At 38.6% G+C, this 9254-nt stretch overlaps 2 protein-coding genes across 3 annotated transcripts in view; both read left to right on the top strand.

The window, feature by feature from the left end:
• Window positions 1-7168, top strand: part of fam114a2 (family with sequence similarity 114 member A2) — an 8235-nt gene extending 1067 nt beyond the window's left edge. The window contains exons 2-14 of one of the 2 annotated variants that reach the window (XM_005725446.1): window positions 875-1117; window positions 1615-1714; window positions 2062-2163; window positions 2692-2807; window positions 2929-3063; window positions 3239-3403; window positions 3527-3650; window positions 3733-3818; window positions 4063-4158; window positions 4290-4414; window positions 4512-4584; window positions 5037-5090; window positions 6017-7168. In XM_005725446.1, the coding sequence (XP_005725503.1) occupies window positions 899-1117; window positions 1615-1714; window positions 2062-2163; window positions 2692-2807; window positions 2929-3063; window positions 3239-3403; window positions 3527-3650; window positions 3733-3818; window positions 4063-4158; window positions 4290-4414; window positions 4512-4584; window positions 5037-5090; window positions 6017-6118 (1497 nt within the window). In that variant the 5' untranslated portion in view covers window positions 875-898 and the 3' untranslated portion in view covers window positions 6119-7168. The remainder of the gene's footprint in view (window positions 1-874; window positions 1118-1614; window positions 1715-2061; window positions 2164-2691; window positions 2808-2928; window positions 3064-3238; window positions 3404-3526; window positions 3651-3732; window positions 3819-4062; window positions 4159-4289; window positions 4415-4511; window positions 4585-5036; window positions 5091-6016) is intronic. The other variant, XM_005725447.1, reaches the window with a different exon arrangement.
• A 1110-nt stretch (window positions 7169-8278) lies between these two features.
• cnot8 (CCR4-NOT transcription complex, subunit 8) overlaps window positions 8279-9254 on the top strand; it is a 6043-nt gene continuing 5067 nt past the window's right edge. Inside the window, exon 1 of the mRNA XM_005725449.2 lies at window positions 8279-8373. The gene's annotated coding sequence lies outside the window, so the exon portion shown is untranslated. The remainder of the gene's footprint in view (window positions 8374-9254) is intronic.

The following is a 9254-nucleotide window of genomic DNA, read 5'->3' on the forward strand; positions in this document are numbered from 1 at the left end:
CCCCCCCCCCCCTTCAATATTTCGTTTTCGTGACATAGAGAAAGTGAAATATTATTGGTATCCTGGACGTTTGAAATGTTTTCTCATTATCTTATCATTTGGGTAAAAGTTGGTAGAACTGCCTTTTGGGTGAAATTATCTGGGTTGTATCACTTTGTGGGATAGATGGTTGCTTAAAACAGTTAATTTCATATAAAAGGTCTCTTTTTTTTCTACCTTTCTTTTTTCATTTCTTTTGTACGTACATTTTGATAAAATCCTGAATTTGAAGCTGTGATTTTGTTGAAATGTTTCGATTGCAGATCTTATCCAAGTTTAAGTGTCGTTGGGTTTTTTGTTTTGTTTTTTTCTTTTTAACTGTAAAAACTTATAAAGTTATAAATGTACTTATAAAGTTATGAAGATTTAAAAATTCTGAAAAAGTAACACAAATTGAAATCCCAGCCCATGTATCAAGGGGCTTTTAATTTAAAAATATTCATAATATGAAGGTAAAATTTTCAGTACTTTTTTAATGTGCTTAAGTTAGTGTGGAAAAAAAAAAGGAACCCGGACTCCTCTGGGAGGTGAACTGAATTTACTCATGATCGAAACTGAATACTACTACTGCTATCACTACTACTACTACTACTACTACTACTACTACTATTAATAATAATAATAATAATAATTAAACAAAAAAATTAAACTGACAAGTGAAGTTGACTGACTCAGTTGAAAGGTCGACTGACACGTGATGAGGTGAGAAGTGCACAAGAGAGTTAACTACAAACCAGTACCTGGCATTTCCGCTACTATCCAAAGCAACAAGCAAATCATTTTGTTTATTGCCAGAGTTTATGCAGTGCCTTTTTTTCCTCCTCTTTCTTTCCAGGTATGCACTGAGACATTTGGTAACATGTCAGACAGTGAAGCTTCTTGTGCAGCAGCCGAGGGTGCAGAGGCAGCGCCGGAAAAGCAGAATGTCTCTCCCGCTCGTACCCCTGACAGCTCCTCTCCATCCACACCTGACATCTCCACTGATGTAGCTCCGACGAGAAAAGCCAGGAGGAGGCCAGAAACCCAGCCTGCGGCCAAAGTTCAGGAGACTCCAAAAGAGGATGAGCAGCCAGCAGAGGTAGTAGAAATTGAAGTACTGCTCATACTCGAAGAACTAAAGATGATTGCAAAAAGAGAAGAGATGAAGCCATAATTTTCATCATGACTTCTTTTTCATCCTGCAACATATCATGTCACATAAACATCTTCAAAAGAAGCTTGTGTGTTTGGTCGTTGACACTGCAAAGCTATCTCACAGGGAAGTGTGATACCTGATGAGCGTGGGTGCAATAACACTTTCACATGAGATTCTTAATGACCCTGCTGATGTGCGATGTCATCTAATTATCTATTGGATGATTTAACAACCTAATGGGCTTAGACTAAATGGTCTGATGTGTTGGATAGTTATTCTTGTGTGAAATGTGAGTTTTAAACAAGCTGCGTTTGTCATAATCTTTAATGGTTTTCTGTGAAACCACTAAAAGGCACTTGTTGAAGTCATCTTTCTGTTTTACTCATTCACAACATCTGTTTTGTGTCTTTTCTTCTTTCTCCTTCTGTCCTCATTCTCAGACATCCAATCAGTCGACCGTGTCTCAGGGTGGCTGGGGTTACTGGGGCAGCTGGGGCAAATCCATCTTATCCACAGCAACAGCTACTGTGACCACTGTGGGTGAGTATCCAACACATCACTCAGTCTTTACAAGTACACAGTTGGCTCCTCTGAAAAATAGTACAACACCAAGTCATTTGTTGTTTAAACGTAGTCTTGCTTTGGCCTTTTTCATTCTGTTACTGTTAAAGCTTCTCTGCTTATATGTACTATATGTACAAGATGGCGCGGCCACGTCCAGACGCCTTCCTGACCGCTCCACTCCGACTATCCACTTTTCTTGTTTTTTTACTTATTTTTTGCTCTGGTTTACATCCCAAAATCCTCTAGTCTTATAGTATACGACAGCGGATCACTTGTAAACCTTGAACCTTGAACCTTGAACCTGATGTCTTCTGTCTGTTTAGGCCAAGGTATCACTCAGGTGATCGAGAAGGCTGAGACATCACTGGGAATCCCCAGTCCAACCGAACTGTCAGCTCAGGTGGAGGAAGAAGAGAAACAGAAGGGTAAGGCCGCATTATTGTGAATATGAAAAATGTTTGTTAGAACCTGGAGGATCAATAAAGCCAGGCTCTCCAGTCAAGATGATCAAGATGTATCAAAACACTTTAATGGGCACATTTGATTAGACTTTTCATCATAATGAACCAATCAGATGTTGATCACTTCAGTCAGAGAAGACTGGCTGATGGAGATCTGCCAAGAATTCAAAATTAATATAAAAGCAAAATGCAACACCGGTACTTCAGATAAGACGGGAGCTGGCAGAGTGTGGCAGAAAATTGTTGATCCTGTAGATTGCTAAGTGGATATATTTGCTTTAGTACTCCGTTTCTGATGTTACAGCAGCAAATTAATAGAGTTTTACTTTCATTTTGATTTAAACATCTTTAGGCTACTGAGTTCCTTCAAGTCCCATAGCTTTGTGAAGGAAAGATTTGTCCAAATGAAAATGAAATTAATTGAATTGACCCATTTAAATTATTATTTTTTTCTCTCGTGTAATCCTTGGACATAGATTTTTATGTCGTTAGTGTCTTCTCCTGTAGATGGCACCAGCATGGAGCCCGACAAAGCAGTAGATGAATCGTCAGCAGTGGGAAGTGCGATGGGAATGTTGTCGTCACTCAGTAGCGTCGTCCAGAGCACGGTAAGCTGATGCTTAAAACTAGAGAGCACTTGTGTGTTGGTGCGACTGTTCTCACTTGACAAAAGTTAGGAATTTATTTTAGCATATTTTAAAGAAAAGTTTAAACTGGGCTTCCTCACAGGGTAAGACCGTGATAACAGGAGGTCTAGATGCTCTTGAGTTCATTGGGAAGAAGACGATGGACGTGATAGCAGAAGGTGATCCTGGCTTCAAAAAGACCAAAGGACTGATGAGACGGAACGCCACTCTCTCTCAGGTAGGTAGTAAATACAAAAACAAGCTAAAATCCTAAAATCTCACTCAAACCTAATGGACAAGAGGGAACATATATATATGAAGACTTTAAAGCTTAGTGGCTGACATAGATTTCTGGAGCCGTGTCCCTTATCATGTGTCACACTCTCTCAACTCTGTCACTCTTTGTTTCTCAGGTGCTGAGGGAGGCGAAGGAGCGAGAGGAGCTGCAGTCAGCAGACAAAGACTCGGCAAATTCAGACAAGAAGGTGGTCGCTCACTACGGGATGCTGTTTGATGAATTTCAGGGTCTGTCACACCTTGAAGCTCTGGAGATTCTGTCTCGAGAGAGTGAGTCAAAGGTACAATGAAAGTCTCTGCCAAAATATCACTTCTGCTGTAGCTAAAAACATACAAAGACACTGTTTCTATGCTTTACATTTCTGGGGAATCTAGTAAAGTATTTTCTCTTGTGTGTGCTGTAGGTGAAGTCGGTGCTCTTGACTCTATCAGGAGACGAGCTGGTTGAGCTCAGAGATGAGCTCGACCAAATCAAAAGCTCCTTCTCCCTGGTGGAGTTCGATGATGAGGAAGTTGATGAGAGTAAAGGTAATGTCTTTTAAATCAGCTATAAAAGTTTCACAGCTGCAAGAAGAACCTGAAATAAATGATGGTGCATTTCTAATTGCAGATGAAGACGGATCAGAGTTTGAGAGGGAGTTAAAGGAGGCCATGGAGGGCCTCAGTGTTTCTGCAACTGCAGACAAACTCAGCAAGGTACAGCTCAAACAATTCACTGTGCAGAATCATATTCCTGCCAGTTTCTGACTCATTATTCGAAATGTAACAAGGACCTTAACTTGTCTCCCTTGTCGTTAATTTGATGGGAAAAGTAACAGAAATATGTCAGATACACTCATAGCTTTTAAATCTATTAGACTGGTCTCTTTCTGATTTACAGTAACTGCTAATTCTCAACTCGCCAATTTCCTGTTAAAGTATGATTGCTAACATCCAACAGGCCTGTAAGAGCTCCGCCAGCCTGATTAGTGAGCTGACCAAACAGCATGTGGAAACAGATGTAAATGAGGAGGATGTGAAGAAGCATAGTGTGGAGGTATGTCTTACTGACATCATCAACATATATTTTATTCAGTGTCCAACAGTGCAAGTATTGGACGTTTGAGGGTAATACTTGACTGCAGGATTTGACCAAGTAGCAATGGTGTGTGTGTTGAATCTTGTCAGGAGGTTCATGCTGCAGCTATCAGGAGTCTGGCCGAGCTGACGGCCAGATCCATCGAGCTTTTCCACAAACTGGCTGAGATGATCCTTTTCTCCAATGGCAGTGCAGACGCCAGCGTCCTGTCACAGTAAGACAGCATGAGCGGGAGACTCAGGGTGGGGATATTTCACTTTTTCTGTGCACTTTAATTAACTGTATACCTTTGTCATGCTGTCTGTTCTCAGGTTAACTGTTGTCCTGTGTAAAGAAATCTCACTGCTGTCCAAGAAGTTTACTTCCTGCCTGACAGCAGCAGGGGTAGGTTTCAAGATCCTATCCATCTGTTTTAACGTCAGGGCGTCACTGATACCTGATGCTTGTAAAGCATTTGTCCCACCACACTTAGATTTTCATATTTACTATGTAAATTTAAAGTCTTAAAAGTAACAGATGTTTTATTTTCCACTGATGTCATTTATTGTTAATCTGACCTCCACGTGTTTATTATTTCTTCATATTATCATACTGTTGATAAGGAATCATAGTAAGCAGTTCAGCTGATAATGTCTCACAGTTATTATATTATAAATATCATTTTAGAAGGAGATCTGCATTAGCCACAAACTTCATCATTTTGTTTCCATCCACATTTTTCTGTTTTTATGTCAAACCCTAATTTATGCTTCTCTTTGCAGTGTTTTCTCTTCCAAACCACTAATTCTTTGTTCCACAGAGAGATCATTTTAATTTAATTTTTTTCTGTTTTACAGTCAAACGAGAAGGGAGAAGTCCTCAACCCCCTGATAACAGGAGTATTTTTAGAGGTTTGTCATATTACTGCAGCCAACATATGTTCATTAATGAATTGTCCAAAATGTTTTTGTTTTTCGAATACATACAACACCCCAGGGGTTCTGGCACTGTCTACTTTATAGAGATCCTCATCTTTTGGGATTCTTCGCAGTTCAGTATGTCAGTTAAAGGTCCGTTCGTGTAAAACTAGAAGCGTTCTCGTCTTTCCTTTTAAATTTGATTTGGTGTCCCACAGGGGTCAATTCTCGAACCTTCTTCATTTAGTCTGTATTTCCTTAGTGGTGTTGTCTGTAAAATTCCTGATGACTTACTTTAGATGTCTGATTTTTCCAGCCAGTAGGGTTCTGGAGAAACCTCAATATAATCATTTGCTGTAATTTAAAACTAAGAAGTCGTATCAGCTCATTGCTTCAGCAGAAGAACAGAACAGAATCAGTTATCTGACTGTCGTTGTTACTTAATTGCAAGAAAAGTATATCAAAAATATTTACTATAGCTAAAATAAACAAAACAATTTATTTATCTGCTGCTCAGAGCACTTTAACTTTTGGTTGTCTTGACAAGGACTGTGCTACAATGATATTAGAGTAAATTAAGAATTTGTCAAAGAAACATTATTTCAGCTCATGACTGAAACATGACTAGATGTCAGGAGAAGATTAACAGTTATTCAACACGAAAGCTACTTTCTAATAGTCAGAGAGAACTGTGCTGTGACTTGATTTTATGGTGTTTTACACAAAGTGTGACCAAAAGCAAAAGCTGATTTAAAATTGGTTGGCTAGTTCCTCCACACCACTTCATCCTGCTTCATCAGGATCTCTGCTTGTAGAAGTTTGAGTTTTAAAACCCCATATAGATTAACAGACATTAGTATGGACATTTGGAGATTGATATTTCATACTAACGTGTTCTTTGTTTTTTAAATCCCACACAGGCATCCAACAGTGCATCTTACATCCAGGATGCCTTCCAGCTCCTTATGCCGATATTGGAGATATCTCACATCGAGAGGAGAGTTCAGCTTACGCAGCAGTGACCCGCTAACCTGACCTCTGACCTCCACCACAGCCACTAAGCTGGGGCTCAGAGTCTCAGCAGAGAACTGACATATCTTTAAAATGTTTAAGTTGTCTGGTTTTTCAGCTCAAGACAAAATCTACTTTGAGATTAGGAGAGAAAATGTTTTCTTGTCAAACAGTGTTACCTTTCTGCGCATTGCTGGTTTATTTGGACTGGATGTTATATGAAGTCATTGGCGTACAGAAGAAGAAGAACAGTGTGGATTTATAATGAACGCAGAACAATTTTTTCTTTCATTGCACAAAATACACTACCTTTTCTTGGGTGTTATTCATTCACTTAGTTCAGGCATCTCATACAGGATACCAACCAGTGATAACTTGTTTCCAAAAGAACATCTTAACAAAATAAATGGTAAGATGTAGACATGAGGCTTCACTCTTACTGCAAAGCAAATCATTGCTGGTCCTGGAGCAGCTGGACTCTAAGTGTGTTTGCTAAAATCTTCAAGACGCACAATAATTTTAGTTTTTGGCAACTTGTCCTTAAATCAGGGGCAGACTGAATGTGATAAGCCTGCAGTTCTGTTGCTTTTTGGCTAACTGAAGGATGATATTTGGAGTTTTCTTTCCCTTTGTTTTAAACCCACATCCTTCTAGGTTTACATCCAATATCAATTTTAAATTTTGCACCATCGCATGTCAGCACTCGTTCTAGCCAACGTCTCTTTTTCTCTATAGACAGCCTCAGATTTAAAGAAGACTTTGAGCCAACATTTCTTTTACGACTGCACCACTTTTACTAGATTTGATAGAAAAGTCGTGGAGCATTTAAAAAAAAAAGACCAACAAGCTGGTCACATAGCTTCAGTAGTTTACATTAATGCCCTTGCATTCTGTAAGAGCATTTTAAATAAACCTTTAAGAAATCGTCTAAATGTTTAAGCGATGCTGAGTTGAGATTCAGAGTTGCAGTTTGTTTAGGAGAAATAGAATAATAAATCTTGAAAGGGACGTATTATTTTCATTTCCTGCTCTATACTTTTGGTCTCTTTTTAAGCAGCTTTGTTCACAAATTCAAAATGAACCTCATTTTTCTTATACTGTACAGTTTATCATTTAACTTGAAACTCTCTTTGAACCAACTTTATATTGATTGGTTACCTCTTGTACAAAAATGTACAAGCTCAAATGTTGACAATCAAAAAAGTTTGAACATCCTGTCCTGCCACAGCTTATAATTTACTCCATGTCTGCTTTGTCCTTACTGTCCATCCCCAAAGCCTGTAGGTACCATGTAGAAAACCATTGTTTCATCAATTTTTCCATCAATGAAATAAAAAAGCAGTGCACAGCAAAATAAAACTCATTAGTGAGGTATACACACATGATGATTGTAAGTGTCAGTGTTATAAGCCTGCTTTCCCCTTTTGGCATCTATCCAACACGAAAACTTCTGTCTGCCAAGAAGATAGAGGACTGCTAACAGCTGAGTGTTGTGGGCATGTAAATTTATGGTTTCGGAGTAATATGGAGCAATATACTGTACGCTAGGGCATATTACTGAGATGAGATTCGAATAAATGTGCTTCCTTCAAGCTTTTTGTGTTTAAATTGCAGGGTTACATGTTGTCAGTGGTTTTTGACATTTTGTGTGCGCACATACTTTCTTTGGCTTCTCGTGACTAACTTAATCTCGTGACAGAATCCTTGGTCTGATGAGAAACCAGACATGTTTTTTGTTAATCCTTTATAGAAATTATCATTTCAATTTTTCAGTCTGGCTAATTGACTGTTTTCACTGTGGTTGTGTCTTTGGTAGAAAATAGTTCTTATGGTGGAGGGATTATCCAGATCAATGTAAAAGCACCTCTTTCACAGTTTACAACATTACAATTAGATTACCAGGGGAATTTATTAATGTATATGTTATAGGAAGTAGATATATGAATATCTGAGTTAAAGCACAACAAAAAAATTTAAAGGTAATCCTGAAGTGAAACCATCTAGACGTTAGGGAATTCAAAGTAAAAATATATTTGAAAGCAAAAAATAAATAAAGATGAAAATATCCTAAAATGGAAACAAATGTACCCCAGCATGTCATCTTATCACTTTATATTCTCCGGTTCGATGGGTGGCGCTGTGCCCATTTGAAGGTTCTCACCTAATAAACGCAAAGAGGAAGGAGCAACAACAGCAGAAAGAAAGCGAAGAAGAAGATAGGGGTGCTATCACCTAGCTTGGAAGGGTACGTTGAAGAAATTCTCAGGTAAATTATTTTCTTTATTCTTCCACAGCAGCGCTGTGGTGTATTTGAAGTGCGTGCAACTATAGTGAGACTATGAGATGTAGAAAAGCAGAGCTGCTTTTATGTAATCTCCGTTTCCGTGATGGTAGCTTTCCCGACAACGCGAGGCTTAGCTCGTAAACGTTAGCCATTCGTGCTAAACGCCGTGCTAGCTTCAATATTTTTTTTTGCAGTGTCGTCAGTTTTATTTAAAAAAAAAAATTAAACTGCACGTTATTAAAAGCTCTCAAACTTTTAGCAACAATTTCCCCCCCAAAAAAGACCCTTGTGCTTTTTTCATTTTAGCATTTAGCATTTGGGTTAGCTAGTCTAGTATCGTAAACAAAAGCCAATGTGAGTTCTTCATGATGTCATGGTAACACAAAGGCGCTTTATACCTGTCACTGTAACAGCAGGCATCACTATAATGGGACACCTTTCAGTAACAGGTTAAAGTCCTTCAAGAACAAAGTGTCGCCGCTCGGTGGTCAGCACAGGGTACTTATATGGGTAGTTATTTTGGAGCATTGTCTAAGTTCATGAGCTCTATACTTCTAAAAACTGGATGTGTAGAATAACCCACACTTAAAACGGGTAGAAGGCTGAAAGAGCCTTCAATTAAAATACCTTTGATTTGTTCTTAGTGCTGCGTGTTTAAACGGCACATCCTCGGTTGTTTTTTCGTGTTTCACACCCATATGACTATAGTACTGATTACTGTTTTTAGTGGTTATATTAATTTTTTTACGTTACGTTGTATACCGTAGTCTTTGTAGTAAAGTTCAGGATTTTATTTACGTACTTATCTGTATGTATTTATTCTCTTTATGTCCACCAGTGAGATTTTGACCAGGAATTTGCTA

The sequence above is a fragment of the Pundamilia nyererei genome, unplaced genomic scaffold (genome assembly GCF_000239375.1).
Source record: "Pundamilia nyererei isolate P.nyererei 1_Seehausen unplaced genomic scaffold, PunNye1.0 scaffold00015, whole genome shotgun sequence".
NCBI lineage: Eukaryota > Metazoa > Chordata > Actinopteri > Cichliformes > Cichlidae > Pundamilia > Pundamilia nyererei.